Consider the following 19,561-nt stretch of genomic DNA (forward strand, 5'->3'; position numbering starts at 1 on the left):
ACGATACTGCTTGGATCCCGGTCAGATGCCTCTCACCCAGCCAAACCAGATCTCCAGTTTGCACTGACGTGGGGCAGTACCCCGAAACAGTGTCTGCAAATTGAGATTCTGGTTTGGCTTTTATCCTAAGTCATGTGACAAGGCTCGTTAAAGGGTCGACATTCATTGTTAGGATTGCTACTTCCAATAGGTGGCACTAGAGTTCTAGTCCTCTTCCTCTCTGAAGAGACAATTTGTATAATTCCCAGAGGAATATTGCAGCTTTAAGTCTCCTCATCTTGACATGTTTAGTCTGCACACACAGGACTATGGTACATACAGTGTAAACCCCTCCTGACCCCACACATAAATGTCCCCTCATCCAGCACCATGACAACCAGCACAGCAGAGTCCTGCATACACTGAGCCCCTGATCATGTGACCCCTAACTCCTCCCCTCCTATGACCTCATCACAGGTCCTGTGCAGCGAGCAGCCATATATTTGGAGTGCGGGTGGAGGTAGGTGCTGGAGGTTCTGTTATTCTCTATGTGGTGTTCGGCTCTGCGGGTGGAGGTCGGTGCTGGAGGCTCCATTATTCTCTATGTGGAGTGTGGCTCGGCGGGTGGAGGTCGGTGCTGGAGGCTCCATTATTCTCTATGTGGAGTGTGGCTCGGCGGGTGGAGGTCGGTGCTGGAGGCTCCATTCTCTATGTAGAGTTCGGTTCTGCGGGTGGAGGCCGGGTATCAGCTGATTATCACAGCACAAATCTGTGACCGCTCCCGGCACATTAACCCCCGGAACACAGTGATCGCAGTGTTCCGGCAGCATAGGGAAGCATCGCACAGGGAGGGGGCTCCCTGGGTTCTTCCCTGAGACCCTTGGAACAACGCATTGTGATTTCGTTGTTCCAAGCGTCTCCTCCCTGCAGGCCCCTGATCCAAGATGGCTACTGGAGTCCTTCCGGGTCTTGCAGGAAGGTGACTTGCAAGCACCAGAGCAGGCGCCAGCAAGCCTCCTGCACTGCCTGTCAGATCGCTGATCTGACACTATACAATGATGTCACACCCTGGAACAAAGTGAAAAAGTTAAAAAAAAAAAAAGATCCTACATAAAGAAAAAAAAATATATATATATATATATTGCTCCAATGAATACATTTATTTATGTAAATAATAAAAAAAAATGAAAGTACAGATATTTAGTATCACTGTGTCCATAACGACCCGACCTATAAAACTGCCTTTTTTTATTTTCACGGCTCTGCATTATAAACTTTAGTGAAACATTTGGGCGTTCAAAGTTCTCACAACACATCTAGATAAGTTCTTTGGGGGGTCTAGTTTCCAATATGGGGTCAATTGTGGGGGGTTTCTACTGTTTAGGCACATCAGGGGCTCTGCAAACGCAACGTGATGTCCGCAGACCATTCCATCCAAGTCTGCATTCCAAAACGCCACTTCTTCCCTTCCTAGCTCTGCCATGCGCCTAAACAGTAGTTTTCTCCCACACATGGGGTATGCGCGTACTCAGGACAAATTGCACAATAACATTTGGGGTTTACTTTTTTGTGTTACCCTTGGTAAAATAAAACAAATTGGAGCTGAAGTAAATTTTTAGTGAAAAAGTTAAATGTTCGTTTTTTTTTTAAGCATTCCTCTGAAACACCTGAAGGGTTAATAAACTTCTTGAATGTGGTTTTGAGCACCTTGAGGGGTGCAGTTTTTAGAATGGTACCCAGAAACCCTTGGGAAAATACAAAATTGGGGGCTAAGATCATTTTTGTGGACAAAAAATGATTTTTAATTGTCACTTCTCTACATTATAAACTTTAGTGAAACAATTGGGGGTTCAAAGTACACACCACACACCTACATAAGTTCCTTAGGTGGTGTACTTCTCAAAATGGGGTCACTTGTGGGGGGTTTCCACTGTTTAAGCACATCAGGGACTCTCCAAAAGTGACATGGAGCCTGATCTCAATTCCAGCCAATTCTGCATTGAAAAAGTCAAACGGTGCTCCTTCCATTCCGAGCTCTGCCATGCGCCCAAACAGTGGTTTACCCCCATGTATGGGGGTATCAGTGTACTCAGGACAAATTGCACAACAACTTTTGTGGTCCAATTTCTTCACCTGTTACCCTTGGTAAAATAAAACATTCCAAATGTCCAGGGTTGCAGAGCGATGTTGGAAGAAAACGCACTCGCAAGATGACTTCACTTCATTCAAACAGGCAACACTCGCTTTTAAACATGCTCTCACCTCTGCTAAACAGGCCTACTTCACAACCCACATATCTTCCCTATCCTACAACCTCAAACAGTTTTTCAAAACCTTTAACTCCCTCCTCTGCCCCCCACTGCCCCCTCCAACCTCCCTCATCTCTGCTGAGGACTTTGCCACACACTTTAAAAATAAGATCGACCAAACAAGGCAAGTCTTAATTGTTCAACCACCACAACCCCTTTGTATACCAGACCAATGCCCAAACCGCATAACCTCCCTATCCAACATCCCTCAAGGGAGGCTTAATTGTCTCCTTTCCAAATTGCACCTCACCACCTGTGCGCTCAACCCCATCCCACCTCCTCCCTGTCACGTGTCACGGATGGGAGACTATGAGAAGGAAGACCCGAAAGTGGACCCTCTGAGTCGCTGCCCCTGAGCCCCCAAGGACAAGCAAATCTGAGGGAAGCACCCCCTATATAGGGAGTGTTAGGGACAGGCCCAAGGAGGATGGAACCGCAACTGCCGGAGCCAAAGGGACGACTGGGTCAGGACGAGGATAGGCGAAAATTGCAGGAAAACTAGGAAGACTCTGGGACCGAGGATGGCTGACAGCAGAGAGCTGAAAAAAGAAGCAAAATAGTAAATGGAGCTAATACTATAGACAACGGGGACACTGACAGATAATAGAACAGGGCATGGATGAGGCAAAGGAAAGACAGCTGATAATCAAAAATAGAACAGGTGGCTGGCTAGCAGAAAAGAGGTAAGACTCAGGGCTAGCGAGAGGGCAAGCAGGAAACGGGACCTGAGACGACGAGGGAGACCTAAAGCAAAGCTGGCATCACAACGACAACGATATGCAGGTGTCTTACCTGAGTAAGCGCCGAACAGAAATACCCGGTGGGCACCGCCATATTGGGGTGGAGCCACGGGTCATGACCTCCCAGGATCCCTAGCGGCGGAAGAAGCGCTACAACGCATGTGCAAACCGCCAAAGCGCTGTGAGCCAGGGAAGCCGGGCAGAAAGCAGCGAGGAGGGACATCAGAAGCGCGCCGGATGGACAGGTAAGTATCGGCGGACGTGACACTCCCCAACCTCACCACCACTCTTATCCCATCCCTAACCCACCTCTTCAACCTATCACTAACTTCTGGCACCTTCCCTTCTGCTGTCAAACATGCCACAATCATGCCTATCCTTAAAAAGCCAACCCTCGATCCAACTGCTATGTCCAGCTATCGCCCAATATCACTGCTCCCATCTGATTCCAAACTCCTCGATCAGCACATCCACTGTGAACTTACCAGTCATCTAACTTGCTCTTTGACAATCTGGTTTCTGTCCCCATCACTCAACTGAGACAGCCCTGACCAAAATCACTAACGACCTACTTAAAGCCAAAGCTAATGGACAATACTCTGTACTCCTCCTTCTAGACCTGTCCTCTGCTTTCGACACAGTTGACCAGTGCCTCTTACTACAGATCCTCTCCTCCTTTGACATCAAATACCTCGCCCTATCCTGGATCTCCTTGTACCTTTCTAACTGCACATTCAGCATCTCCCACACTACCTCCTCATCCCACCTCTCTCTGTTGGAGTCCCCCAAGGCTCTCTTCTAGGAGCCCTACTCTTCCCAATCTATACACTTGGCCTGGGACAACTCATAAAGTCTCATGGTTTCAAGTACGACCTTTATGCTCAGATCTACCTTTCTGGCCCAGATGTCACCGCTCTGCTGTCCAGAATCCCGGAGTGTCTATCAGCTATATCCTCCTTCTTCTCCTCTCACTTCCTCAAACTCAATGTGGACAAATCTGAACTCATCATCTTTCTTCCATCCCATAGATCTTCCTTACCTGACCTATCTATCGCAATTAACAACATCACGTTTTCCCCCGTACCGGAAGTCTGCTGCCTCGGATTAACCTTTGACTCCAGCTCAAAAATATCTCCAGAATCTGTCCTTTCCTCAACTATCAATCTACTAAAATGCTTGTGCATGCGCTCATCATCTCCCTACTGCAACATCCTTTTCTGTGTCCTCCCTGGTAACACTCTTGCACCTCTCCAGTCCATCCTTAACTCTGCTGCCCGACTAATTAATCTCTCTCCTAGCTACTCCTCCTCTTCCCCCCCTGCAAATCTCTTCACTGGCTCCCATTCCCTCATCGTATCCAGTTCAAATTACTAATACTGACCTACAAAGCCATCCATCACCTGTCTCCTCCATATATCTCTGAACTAATCTCCCGATATCTTCCCTCATGTAATCTCTGGTCCTCCCAAGACCTCCCTATCTCCTCCACACTTATTCGTTCCTCATCCGACCGCCTCCAAGACTTCTCCCGAATATCCCCCATCCTCTGGAATTCTTTGGCCCATCACATCCGACTACCAACCACATATGGATCCTTCAGACTGAATACCCACCTCTTCAGGAAAGACTACAGCCTGCACTGACCCCGCGACTGTGCGGCGTGCCGAGGCTCTGTGCGTGTGTGCACGCAGATGCGCCATTTCTGGGGTGGCTGCGGACTGGTATTTGTAGCCGGGATGGGGGGGGGGGGCAATATCCATGGCCCCTCTCTAGGCTATGAATATCAGCCCGCAGCTGTCTGCGTAGCCTTTCAGGCTATAAAATATAGGGGGACCCCACGTCATGTTCCTTCTATTTTAATAGCCAGTAAAGGCTACGCAGGCAGCTGTGGGCTGATATTCATAGCAGGTTACAACTATTGGCCCCGGGCCTTCGGCTTTCCCCCTCTGGCGCAGAAAATTGAGCGGGTGCCCACGCCGTTGTATTCCGTTTTTTTTTTTTTTTTAAATTCAACACTCATTAAGGCCTCTTTCACACTTGCGTCGGTACGGGTCCGTCGCTATGCGTCGGGCCGACGTACAGACGCACGTTGTGAAATTTGTGCACGACGTGGGCAGCGGATGCAGTTTTTCAACGCATCCGCTGCCCGTTCTGAAGTGCGGGGAGGAGGGGGCGGAGTTTCGGCCGCGCATGCACGGTCGAAAATGCCCGGACGCGATGGACAAAAAACGTTCACTTGAACGTTTTTTCGAGCCGATCGTCCGCCAAAACACGACGGACGCGACGTGTGGCCATCCGTCGCTAATACAAGTCTATGGGTAAAAAACGCATCCTGCGTCCACATTTTTAGGATCCGTTTTTTTTCCCAAAACGACGGATTTTTAAAAACGCGTGAAAGTAGCCTTAGAAACATTGGCCTTTCTATTATATATCTATGGATATATCTATCTATAGATATATTTATAGATAGATTTATCTATAGGCCCATGTACGACGTTTCAGTCCAAGATGTGGACCTTTCTCAAGCAGTTGTAAAGTGCAAATGCATACATATATATAGTGAATTAAACGAGTCTGTCAAAGTGGTCTCTTTTAACTGAGTCCCTTTACATGTAGTTTTCTACCAAAATGGTTTCTCTCAGGTGGCTACAGTATACACCTGCTTTGATTCACACATTTTTGCTGCGATCAGCACAAGATGGCGATGTGCTGTGAACTACAGTTCCCATCTGCCCCTGAACAGGATGTGATGCACTATATGGCATGACAACTTCCTGACATGTGCAATGCTTTCCTAGGAAGCAGGAAATACTGCCCTTTTTTTCCTTCCTCTCCTAAGACACGTGGGGTGAGTCCTGCCTCCAGTATTTGATGATTCACAGCTGATTTTTAATGGCAATTGTCTGTCATTTGGTAATATACTGTCAGGCTATGTGCACACATTCAGGATTTCTCACAGAAAATTCCCGAGAAAAACCTGAAATTTTCTGCAAGAAATCTGCAAGAAATCTGCATGCGTTTCTGCCACGTTTTTGGTGCGTTTTTGATGCGTTTTTATTTCTGGACATTTCCCAATGCATTTTGTAGTGGGAAATCTGCAAAAAACCCGCAAAATTAATGAACATGCTGCGTCTTTTACCGCGATGCGTTTTTTTTTTTCACGGAAAAAAAACCGCATCATGTGCACAAAACATGCGGAATTCATTCTAAATGACGGGATGCTTATTGTATGCATTTTTTTTTTTTTTGCAGTTTTATAGCGTTTTTATCGGGAAAAACCGCGAAAAAACAGCAACGTGTGCACACAGAAAAAACAACCACAGCCAATATAGGATAGTCCAAGAGAAACTACCAAGCAGAGATAAGATAAAATATGCCTTTATTTATATATATAGTTGGCAAATATTAAATAAAATAGTATAACAACAGATGTGCGCACAACAGGACAATATCTGTGATTAATAAAATAAATATGAATAATGGTACAGGCTGACCCACGAAAGATATTTTAAAAAATATATAGATGTCAGGCTCTTACAATCCCCTAAAAGGGCATATATAAATAACTGGAATGATATAACAGGAATTACATATGTCCAAAGAATACACCTCTTGGTATAATATGTGCAAAGTATAGCATAAATGATAACCATATGTGCATAGGTGCCTATAGGAAAATCAGTCCTGGTTGGGCAATATGCAAATATATAATACCAAGATTAGAGTGTAATAAGCGTAAATTGTCACTATATTATATATTTGCACATTGTCCAACCAGGACTGATTTTCCTATAGGCACCTATGCACTTGTTGTGGATACTATTGTTCCCACGTTTTTTTATATATATTTATATATATTTTTTATTTTTTGCACATTGCACTTGTCTCTGATTTCGGCAGATTATATTAGTCACTTTTTATATATACAGAATTCCTCTTTTTGCACTTTTTTATTGCAGGTTTTGCACATATGGTTATCATTTATGCTATACTTTGCACATATTATACCAAGAGGTGTATTCTTTGGACATATGTAATTCCTGTGCTATATATCATTCCAGTTATTTATATATGCCCTTTTAGGGGATTGTAAGAGCCTGACATCTATATATTTTTTAAAATATCTTTCGTGGGTCAGCCTGTACCATTATTCATATTTATTTTATTAATCACAGATATTGTCCTGTTGTGCGCACATCTGTTGTTATACTATTTTATTTAATATTTGCCAACTATATATATAAATAAAGGCATATTTTATCTTATCTCTGCTTGGTAGTTTCTCTTGGACTATCCTATATTGGCTGTGGTTGTTCTTTCTTGGTATGGTGGTGGTGTCCACATTTTTCTCCACAGGACGCTAGTCACTGGCACCTATATTCAAGTTTTATCTTTTATCAATTTTATTAACCCCTTCCCGACCCATGACGCCACATAGGCGTCATGAAAGTTGGTGCCAATCCGACCCATGACGCCTATGTGGCGTCATGGAAAGATCGCGTCCCTGCAGATCCGGTGAAAGGGTTAACTCCCATTTCACCCGATCTGCAGGGACAGGGGGAGTGGTAGTTTAGCCCGGGGGGGTGGCTTCACCCCCTCGTGGCTACGATCGCTCTGATTGGCTGTTGAAAGTGAAACTGCCAATCAGAGCGATTTGTAATATTTCACCTATTATAACGGGTGAAATATTACAATTCAGCCATGGCCAATGCTGCAATATCATTGGCCATGGCTGGAAATACTAATGTGCCCCCACCCCACCCCACCGATCGCCCCCCGATCTGGCCGGTACACTGCTCCGGCTCCCCTCCGTCCAGTGCTCCGCTCCCCCCCGTGCTCTTGTCCGCTCCCCCCGTGCTCCAATCACCCCCCCTGCACTCCGATCCACCCCCCCGTGCTCCGTTCCATCCCCTCGTGCTCCGTTCCAGCCCCCCCGTGCTCCGTTCCAGCCCCCCCGTGCTCCGTTCCACGCCCCCCGTGCTCTGTTCCATGCCTGCCGCGCTCCGATTCCCCCCCCCGTGCTCTGATCCCCCCCCCCCCGTGGTCCTCCCCACCCCATCATACTTACCGATCCTGCCGGGGTCCCGTCCGTCTTCTCCCTGGGCGCCGCCATCTTCCAAAATGGCGGGCGCATGCACAGTGCGCCCGCCAAATCTGCCGGCCGGCAGATTCGTTCCAAAGTGTATTTTGATCACTGAGATAGATTATATCTCAGTGATCAAAATAAAAATAATAAATGACCCCCCCCCCCCTTTGTCACCCCCATAGGTAGGGACAATAAAAAAATAAAGAAATTTTTTTTTTCCACTAATGTTAGAATTAGGGGTAGGGGTAGGGTTAGGGTTAGGGGTAGGGTTAGGGTTTCGGTATGTGCACACGTATTCTGGTCCTCTGCGGATTTTTCCGCTGCGGATTTGATAAATCCGCAGTGCTAAACCGCTGCGGATTTATGGCGGATTTACCGCGTTTTTTTTCTGCGCATTTCACTGTGGTTTTACAATTGCGATTTTCTATTGGAGCAGTTGTAAAACCGCTGCGGAATCCGCACAAATAAGTGACATGCTGCGGAATGTAAACCGCTGCGTTTCCGTGCAGTTTTTCCGCAGCATGTGTACAGCGATTTTTGTTTCCCGTAGGTTTACATTGAACTGTAAACTCAAGGGAAACTGCTGCGGATCCGCAGCGTTTTCTGCAGCGTGTGCACATACCTTTAGAATTAGGCTATGTGCACACGGTGCGGATTTGGCTGCGGATCTGCAGCAGTGTTCCATCAGGTTTACAGTACCATGTAAACATATGAAAAACCAAATCCGCTGTGCCCATGGTGCGGAAAATACCGCGCGGAAACGCTGCGTTGTATTTTCCGCAGCATGTCAATTCTTTGTGCGGATTCCGCAGCGTTTTACACCTGTTCCTCAATAGGAATCCGCAGGTGAAATCCCCACAAAAAATGCTGGAAATCCGCGGAAAATCCACAGGTAAAACGCAGTGCCTTTTACCCGCGGATTTTTCAAAAATGGTGCGGAAATATCTCACACGAATCCGCAACGTGGGCACATAGCCTTAGGGTTAGGGTTGGAATTAGGGTTGTGGTTAGGGTTGTGATTAGGGTTATGGTTACAGTTGGGATTAGGGTTAGGGGTGTGTTGGGGTTAGTGTTGGAGGTAGAATTGAGGGTTTACCACTGTTTAGGCACATCAGGGGTCTCCAAACGCAACATGGCACCACCATTGATTCCAGCCAATCTCGTATTCAAAAAGTCAAATGGTGCTCCCTCACTTCCGAGCCCTGACGTGTGCCCAAACAGTGGTTTACCCCCACATATGGGGTACCAGCATACTCAGGATAAACTGCGCAACAATTACTGGGGTCCAATTTCTCCTGTTACCCTTGTGAATCTAAAAAAATGCTTGCTAAAACATCATTTTTGAGGAAAGAAAAATGATTTTTTATTTTCACGGCTCTGCGTTATAAACGTCTGTGAAGCACTTGGGGGTTCAAAGTGCTCACCACATATCTAGATAAGTTCCTTTCGGGGTCTAGTTTCCAAAATGGGGTCACTTGTGGGGGGTTTCTACTGTTTAGGCACATCAGGGGCTCTGGAAATGCAACGTGACGCCCGCAGAGCATTCCATCAAAGTCTGCATTTCAAAACGTCACTACTTCAATTCCGAGCCCCAGCATGTGCCCAAACAGTAGTTTACCCCCACATATGGGGTATCACCGTTCTCAGGAGAAACTGGACAACAAATATTGGGGTCAAATTTCTCCTGTTACCTTTGGGAAAATTAAAAAATTCTGGGCTAAATAATTATTTTTGAGGAAAGAAAACGTATTTATTATTTTCACGGCTCTGCATTATAAACTTCTATGAAGCACTTGGGGGTTCAAAGTGCTCACCACACATCTAGATAAGTTCCTTTCGGGGTCTAGTTTCCAAAATGGGGTCACTTGTGGGGGGTTTCTACTGTTAAGCCACATCAGGGGCTCTGCAAGCACAACGTGACGCCCACAGAGCATTCCATCAAAGTCTGCATTTCAAAACGTCACTACTTCACTTCCGAGCCTCGGCATGTGCCCAAACAGTGGTTTACCCCCACATATGGGGTATCAGCGTACTCAGGAGAAACTGGACAACAACTTTTGGGGTCAAATTTCTCCTGTTACCCTTGGGAAAATAAAAAATTGCAGGCTAAAATATCATTTTTGAGAAAATAATTTTTTATTTTTATTTTCATGGCTCTGCGTTATAAACTTCTGTGAAGCACTTGGGGGTTCAAAGTCCTCACCACACATCTAGATTAGTTCCTTTGGGAGTCTAGTTTCCAAAATGGGGTCATTTCTGGGGGATCTCCAATGTTTAGGCACACAGAGGCTCTCCAAACGTGACATGGTGTCCGCTAATGATTGGAGCTAATTTTCCATTTAAAAAGCCAAATGGCGTGCCATCCCTTCCGAGCCCTGCCGTGCGCCCAAACAGTGGTTTACCCCCACATATGGGGTATCAGCGTACTCAGGACAAACTGGACAACAATATTTGGGGTCCAATTTCTCCTATTATCCTTGGCAAAATAGGAAATTCCAGGCTACAAAAATCATTTTTGAGGAAAGAAAAATTATTTTTTATTTTCATGGCTCTGCGTTATAAACTTCTGTGAAGCACCTGGGGGTTTAAAGTGCTCAATATGCATCTAGATAAGTTCCTTGGGGGGTCTAGTTTCCAAAATGGGTTCACTTGTGGGGGAGCTCCAATGTTTAGGCACACAGGGGCTCTCCAAACGCGACATGGTGTCCGCTAACAATTGGAGCTAATTTTCCATTCAAAAAGTCAAATGGCGCGCCTTCCCTTCCGAGCCCTGCCGAGTGCCCAAACAGTGGTTTACCCCCACATATGAGGTATCAGCGTACTCGGGAGAAATTGCCCAACAAATTTTATGATCCATTTTATCCTGTTGCCCATGTGAAAATGAAAAAATTGAGGCTAAAAGAATTTTTTTGTAAAAAAAAAAGTACTTTTTCATTTTTACGGATCAATTTGTGAAGCACCTGGGGGTTCAAAGTGCTCACTATGCATCTAGATAAGTTCCTTGGGGCGTCTAATTTCCAAAATGGGGTCACTTGTGGGGGAGCTCCAATTTTTAGGCACACGGAGGCTCTCCAAACGTGACATGGTGTCCGCTAAAGAGTGGAGCCAATTTTTGATTCAAAAAGTCAAATGGCGCTCCTTCCCTTCCAAGCCCTGCCGTGCGCCCAAACAGTGGTTTACCCCCACATATGAGGTATCAGCGTACTCAGGACAAATTGGACAACAACTTTCGTGGTTCAGTTTCTCCTTTTACCATTGGGAAAATAAAAAAATTGTTGCTAAAAGATAATTTTTGTGACTAAAAAGTTAAATGTTCATTTTTTCCTTCCATGTTGCTTCTGCTGCTATGAAGCACCTGAAGGGTTAATAAACTTCTTGAATGTGGTTTTGAGTACCTTGAGGGGTGCAGTTTTTAGAATGGTGTCACTTTTGGGTATTTTCAGCCATATAGACCCCTCAAACTGACTTCAAATGTGAGGTGGTCCCTAAAAAAATGGTTTTGTAAATTTCGTTGTAAAAATGAGAAATCGCTGGTCAAATTTTAACCCTTATAACTTCCTAACAAAAAAAAATTTTGTTTCCAAAATTGTGCTGATGTAAAGTAAACATGTGGGAAATGTTATTTATTAACTATTTTGTGTCACATATCTCTCTGGTTTAACAGAATAAAAATTCAAAATGTGAAAATTGCAAAATTTTCAAAATTTTCGCCAAATTTCCGTTTTTATCACAAATAAACGCAGAATTTATTAACCTAAATTTACCACTAACATGAAGCCCAATATGTCACGAAAAAACAATCTCAGAACCGCTAGGATCCGTTGAAGCGTTCCTGAGTTATTACCTCATAAAGGGACACTGGTCAGAATTGCAAAAAACGGCAAGGTCTTTAAGGTCAAAATAGGCTGGGTCATGAAGGGGTTAATTATTGGCATATAGTGATTGGTGGATCTGTGGTTGCTGCTTAATTTTAACGTGTGCACACAGCCTGAGGGTATGTGCACACGTCAGGATTTCTTGCAGACATTTTCCTGACAAAAACCGGACATTTCTGCCAGAAATCCGCATGCGTTTTTTACCGCGTTTTTGGTGCGTTTTTTATGCTTTTTTTTCCCAAATGCATAGAATAGCGGGAAAAACGCAGAAAATCCGCAAAATTAATGAACATGCTGCGTTTTTTTACCGGAAAAAAACGCATCATGTGCACAAAACATGCAGAATGCATTCTAAACGATAGGATGCATAATGTATGCGTTTTTAATGAGTTTTTATAGCGTTTTTACCGCGAAAAAACGCAAAAAAACCTGAACGTGTGCACGTAGCCTAATACATTGGATGTGTCCTCTGGACTTGCTATTTCACTTTCACTGCACTTTTTTTGATTGATCTTTTTTCTGTGAATCTCTTATTACTAGCTTCATATTTTGTATTATTCATTGATCGTTATAAATCTCTTTGCTTGTTTAAATGTGTGTGTGTGTGTGTGTCCTGGATTGGCATCTGCACTGTCGCAGCTACAGCCACAAAATTTTGCAGTCACACGTCTGGACCCCGAGAGCGTGATAGGCTATGTTGTGAGGCGAAATTTTAACCCCGCGCGTTCCAATTCACCAAACAATTTTGCCCCTCTCTACATAAGGCCATTCTCACACGTCCAGATAATTCTGGTACCGGAAAAAAATCGGTACCGGAATTATCCGTGTCCGTAGGGCCCCTGCGTTTCTGTGGTACATCAGTGTGGCACACGTGTGCTGCCCCTGTGCCCACTGGGTACCACACGCACCGTGCTGGGTACCACACGTACCAGCATCTGGTGCTGAAGCCGCGATTCATATCTTCCCTGCAGCAGCGTTTGCTGCAAAGAAGATATAAATAATAGTGTTTAAAATAAAGATCTATGCGCTCCCACGAACACTGACATGTCTCCGTGTTTGGCACACGGAGACACGGTCCGCAAAAAAATCAATTACATCTGCACAATAGGTACGTGAGGAAACTCACCTCACGTACCGGAGACACTGGCGTGTGAAACCGGCCTAATTGGGAAAAAGTGAAAGGAAAAGTGTTGGCGGCAAATTGACAGCTACTAGATGTGAACAAGGGGGACTTAAAGAATGAGAGCGATGGCGCCAAAGAGTATATACTGTACACTTGCTAAGGTGGGGCCCCAACATGGGATGCTCACCACACACGGGGATATGAACACACACACACAAAATGCGCCACACACTACCACGTGCTTGTACACATATACCACCCTCAGCACACATTTCACCACACATACACCAACCACGTGCAAAACTGGGCTCACGCAAAACTCGCCACACGTGCAAAACTCACCTCATTGGAAAACTCGCCACACGCGGAAAAATTGCCACATGCACAAAAGTTGCAATGCATGCAAAAGTTGCCTCACACAAAACTTGCACATACTCAAAACGCACCACACATAAAACTCGCCATGCGCAAAACTTCCTGCACACAACTTGCTACACTAACCTGTCACATGCAACTCGACACAAAAAGTTGCTACACGCATGTCGCCACACAAAACTCATCTCACAAAAGTCGCTACATACATGTCGCCACGCAACTCAACACACACAACTTGACGCATGAAACTCACCCTAAAACACACCCAAGTCTGGTATTATCCTTCAAAAATAAAAATTTGATTAAGGCTGCCGTCACACTAGCAGTATTTGGTCAGTATTTTACATCAGTATTTGTAAGCCAAAACCAGGAGTGAGTGATAAATGCAGAAGTGGTGCATATGTTTCTGTTATACTTTTCCTCTATTTGTTCCACTCCTGGTTTTGGCTTACAAATACTGATGTGAAATACTGAACAAATACTGCTAGTGTGACGGCAGCCTAATAAGCAGACAAGAGCAACAAATGTTCCATATAGGAAATACGGCAGCTGTCAGTCACATGACCTGTCTATTATGTGTATGTGTGAGCTAATATATACTGCCAGGGGGAGGGCTTCCTGTTGGCTGGGGATTTATTAGGCTGCCAATTTAGCTTACAAATACTGAGGTAAAAATACTGAGCAAATAACGTGTGAACGAGGTCTAATACAGGAGGAGATGACACACAGATATATACTATATACAGGAGGAGATAACACACAGGTATATACTATATACAGGGGAGATGACACACACATATATACTTTATACAGGGGAGATGACACACAGGTATATACTATATACAGGAGGAGATGACACACACATATATACTATATACAGGGGAGATGACACACAGGTATATACTATATACAGGGGAGATGACACACAGGTATATACTATATACAGGAGGAGATGACTTACAGGTATATACTATATACAGGAGAGGATGACACGCGTATATACTATATACAGGAGGAGATGACATACAGGTATATACTATATAAAAGAGGAGATGACACATAGCTATATAGAGGAGGAGATGACATACAGCAGGTATATACTATATACAGGAGATGATATACAGGTATATACTATATATAGGAGGAGATGACATACAGGTATATAGTATATACAGAAGAGATGACATACAGGTATATACTATATACAGGAGGAGATGACACATAGGTATATACAATATACAGGAGATGACATACAGCAGGTATATACTATTTACAGGGGAGATGACATACAGGTATATACTATATACAGGAGATGACATATAGGTGTATACTATATAAGGGAGATGACAAGCATGTATATACTGAGGGGAAAATGTGAGGTGAAAATGAAAAGGTGTGAGTGCAAAATGAGAGGAGTGAGGGAAAATAGTGGAATGATCGGAAAATGACAGATGTGAGGTTGAAATGACAAGTGTTAGGGGGGAATGAGAGGAGTGAGGGAGAAAATGAGAGATGTGAGGGGGAAAATGAGAGGCGTGATGGGAAAATAAGAGAAGTGAGGTGCTATAACTAACCACAGATATTTACTATGCCCAAGCAACGCTGGGCTCTTCAGCTAGTTCACTATATATGTGTATGCATTTGCACTTTACAACTGCTTGAGAAAGGTCCACATCTTGGACTGAAACGTCGCACATGGGCCAATAAATCACCATTTATTTTTTCTATTGGAGTGCTGCCTTCATTTTTTTGGACAATAGTATGAGGTTTGGTTTATACCTGGAAGGATTTTTTGAACCCTTTGTTTTCTTTTGGTGCTGCTTTTGGTTTTCTTTTTCTAGATATATCTATAGATACATAGATGTATCTATCCATCTATCTGGCTGCTTTCACAAATCAGGTTTTTGCCGTCAGGCACAATCCCGCGAGTTTTGAAAAAAACTGATCCGGCGGATCTATACATATTTCTTTAGATAGATATATCCATAGATATATAATAGAAAGGCCGATGTTTCTAAGGCTACTTTCACACTTGTGTTTTTAGCAATCCGTCACAATCCGTCGTTTTTGGAAAAAAACGGATCCTGCAAATGTGCTCGCAGGATGCGTTTTTTACCCATAGACTTGTATTACCGACAGATCGCGACAGATGGCCACACATCGCATTCGTCGTGCAACGGATCCGTCGTGTTTTGGTGAAACTTCGGCACGAAAAAACGTTCAAGTGAAGGTTTTTTTGTCCGTGGTGTCCGCCATTTTCTACCGCGCTTGTGCGGCCGTAACTCCGCCCCCTCCTCCCCGGACTTCAGAATGGGCAGCGGATGCGTTGAAAAACTGCATCCGCTGCCCACGTCGGGCACAAATTTCACAACGTGCGTCGGCCCGATGCATAGCGACGGACCCATACCGACGCAAGTGTGAAAGAGGCCTTAATGAGCGTTGAATTTAAAAAAAAAAGCGGCGTGGGCTCCCGCACAATTTTCTGCGCCAGAGGGGGAAAGCTGACGGCCGGGGTCCAATATTTGTAGCCTGCTATGAATATCAGCCCGCAGCTGTCTGCGTAGCCTTTACTGGCTATTAAAATAGAGGGATCCCCCCCAAAAATGACGTGGGGTCCCCCTATATTTTATAGCCAGTGCGGGCTGATATTCATAGCCTAGAGAGGGGCCATGGATATTGCCCCCCCCCCCCCCCCCCCCCCCCCCCGGCTACAAATACCAGTCCGCAGCCGCCCCAGAAATGGCGCATATGTAGTATGTATGTTTTTTTTTCATTCAACACATAAGCTGGATGATGGGACTACTACTGTCCCATCATTGGCTAATGTGTCAATCACTGTCACTGTAGTAGGCATTGTCCGATGGGACTTGTAGTCCCATCGGACGATGCCCGCACAGAGCCCCGGCACACCGCACAGAGCCCTGACACACGCACAGAGCCCCGGCAGGCACGCACAGACCCCCCCCACGGTCATGCACAGACCCCACCCACACACACACGCAGTCTCCGCCCACGCACCGCCCACACTCCATTATAGTGCATCATTGCACTGTGGAAACTTCAGATTCCGGTATCCAATATTGCAAAAGTATCGGAACTCGGTATTGAAATTCCGATACAGTGAATATCGGCCAATACCCGATATGTGCAGTATCGGAATACTCAACACTAATAGTGAGTGATTCATTACTTAAATTTAAGAGGGGACTGGATGCCTTTCTTGAAAAGTATAATGTTACAGGGTATATACACTAGATTCCTTGATAGGGTGTTGATCCAGGGAACTAGTCTGATTGTCGTATGTGGAGTCGAGAAGGAATTTTTTTCCCCAATGTGGAGCTTACTCTTTGCCACATGTTTTTTTTGCCTTGCTCTGGATCAACATCTTAGGTTAGGCTATGGGTTTAACTAGATGGACTTAAAGTCTTCCTTCAACCTTAATAACTATGTTACTATGTATATATTGCCCCTTTATTATCTCCAGTAATTGAATTATTACACAGGATTTTTATGATGTTACATCGGCTCATCTTCTTCTCATTCAGGTCTCTACAATATCGGATCCTCTCAGTGAAGATCTTCTGTATAAGAGAATTTTTCTCATTTACCCATCAAGGATGGATATGGACAGAGACAAGATGGCAGAGAGGATATTACACCTCACCCTAGAGATCCTCTTCTGTCTTACTGGAGAGGTGAGAGATTCTGATGACGTCACATTACATCATTCTCATCTATGGGAATAACAGATGGACAGAACTGGAGAGGTGAGGACTCTGGAAATGTCTGTAGTGAGATTTATAAATGTGTCTCTCCATAACCAGGATTACACAGTAGTGAAGAAGACCTCTAGTGAGCGCTGTCAGGACCCTGTGTCTGAGGGATGGAGAAGACCCCTGAGCCCAATCACGGGGCCTCCACCTCACCCCCTGATACATGAGGACATCAATGACCAGAAGATCCTAGAACTCATCTACAGGATGATTGAGCTGCTGACTGGAGAGGTGACACTGCTGGGAATGCTGGGACATTATACAGTAACACTATGAAGGGATTGGGGGATGACTGTATCATTTGTATGTGTCAGGTTCCTATAAGGTGTCAGGATGTCGCCGTCTATTTCTCCATGGAGGAGTGGGAGTATTTAGAGGGACACAAAGATCTCTACACGGACGTCATGATGGAGGTTCCCCAGCCCCTCACATCACCAGGTAATAGACAGGACTAAATATACACAGGCTATAATTATCTGTATGTAAATAATGAAGTCAGTCCCTGTATGTGTTTCCTCCAGTTCTATCCAGTAAGAAGACAACACCAGAGAGATGTCCCCGTCCTCTTCTTCCACAGGAATGTAAACAAGAAGATCCCAATGTTCCTCAGGATCATCAGGTAGATGGAGAGAAGGTGTCATGAGATCTCCCCTATGATGTGTAGACGGCTGTGAAGGTCTAGTGCTCAGTCTTGTTTTATCCACCAGTATTATATGTTTTATACTTGTGTAATGAGAACGGTGGAGATGGCAGGATTACAGCTGATCATAGATGTGACTTCTCCATCTGTCTGTGACTTTTACAATATTTGTTTCAGGGTAAAGATCTGACCCGTATTAATACTACAGGGACATATGTGAGGGGTGATGAGCGATGTAAAGAGGAGATAACTACATATGACTACCCAGGTGAGTAGTAACCACTAAATGCAGAGAAGTCACAGATTCTTCTCCGTCACCGACTGTGGCTGCTTTATCGTTGGTGTAGTCCGGCCATGTGATCACCATTTTGCCTCTAGACCGCAACATTCTCCTCCATCCAAAACTGTTCAAATGACTTTGGGCATTAAAAGCCATTTTCTATAGAACGTATAGCCTGGAGGATCCAACTACCCCCTGAAATTAGGAGACGCTGACCGGTTCCTGTCTAGATCTTATTATTATCTGTAAACTGCAAAGCCAAATGAATATGGTGACAAGTTACTAATGTACTAATATGTTACTAATATGGTGACTAATACTTTCTCTACTCTTCTGGTCAGGACTCATAGTAGCTACAATAGTCCACCATAAATGAGTGCAACTCTGGTTTAGTGTTTGAGCTCTCCCCTCATACATACTTTGTCGTTGGGGATGTATCATAGAATAAAAAAAATGTCTTTTTTTACCTGTTCATCTGTATGATAGTTTGATTGTGGTGGGATCGTTCTGCCTTCGTTATCTGAGTCTGTATATCTGTGGTAGTCCTTTAACCCCTTTCTGACATCAGGTGTAAATGTACGCCGATTTTGGACACTTTCACTTTGATGTGGGCTCCAACGGTGAGCCTACATCTTTCCCGGCACATGTCAGCTGTTTTGAACAGTTAAATGCCGCTGTCAAACTCTGAGAGCGGCATTTAAAACACGCTTTCGGCCATTGGGCCGGAAATACGCACAGCGGTGACCCACGTCACTTTATTGCGGGTCACCAGTGTGTTGGCATGACCACCTGAGGTCTCCTGGAGACCTCTATGGTTGTCAGTGCCGGATTGCTGTGAGCGCCATCCAGTGTTCGGCGCTCATAGCACGTCAGTAAGTGTGCTATAGGCCGGAGTCACACTTGCGAATGTGATGTGAGAAACCCGCGCATCAATAACCGGCACTACCGCCGGCACTCGGGACCGGAGTTTGCGGCTGCGTAGAAATACATGCAGCCGCACACTCTGGTCCCAAGTGCCAGCGGCAGTGCCGGGTATTGAAGCGAGAGGCTCACGCGAGTTTGTCGCATCACAGTCGCAATTGTGACCCCGGCCATATAGAGGCAATCTCAACATCGCCTCTATGTAGCAGAGCCAATCGGGGTAGTCTCTAGTCTCCTATTTATTACCTGCCAAAAGTAATAAAGTTTTTAAAAATGTAAAAAAATTAATAATTTCAAATCGACCTCCTTTCACCCCATTCAAAATGAAACAATAAGCATAAAATCAAACATGCACATATTTGATAACGCCTCATTCAGAACCGCCCGATCTGTCATTAATAAGAAAAGGATTAACCTGATCGCTAAACAGCGTAGCGAGAAAAAAAAGCTAAAATGCCAA

At 44.8% G+C, this 19,561-nt stretch overlaps 1 protein-coding gene across 1 annotated transcript in view; it reads left to right on the forward strand.

Annotated features, from left to right (window-relative positions):
* LOC138666443 (zinc finger protein 300-like) overlaps positions 1–19,561 on the forward strand; it is a 57,350-nt gene that overhangs the window by 16,469 nt on the left and 21,320 nt on the right. Inside the window, exons 4-9 of the mRNA XM_069754666.1 lie at positions 468–499; positions 17,033–17,182; positions 17,312–17,491; positions 17,575–17,698; positions 17,782–17,879; positions 18,078–18,168. Coding sequence (XP_069610767.1) covers positions 468–499; positions 17,033–17,182; positions 17,312–17,491; positions 17,575–17,698; positions 17,782–17,879; positions 18,078–18,168 — 675 coding nt within the window. The remainder of the gene's footprint in view (positions 1–467; positions 500–17,032; positions 17,183–17,311; positions 17,492–17,574; positions 17,699–17,781; positions 17,880–18,077; positions 18,169–19,561) is intronic.

Source organism: Ranitomeya imitator, chromosome 2 (assembly GCF_032444005.1).
Source record: "Ranitomeya imitator isolate aRanImi1 chromosome 2, aRanImi1.pri, whole genome shotgun sequence".
Classification (NCBI taxonomy): domain Eukaryota; kingdom Metazoa; phylum Chordata; class Amphibia; order Anura; family Dendrobatidae; genus Ranitomeya; species Ranitomeya imitator.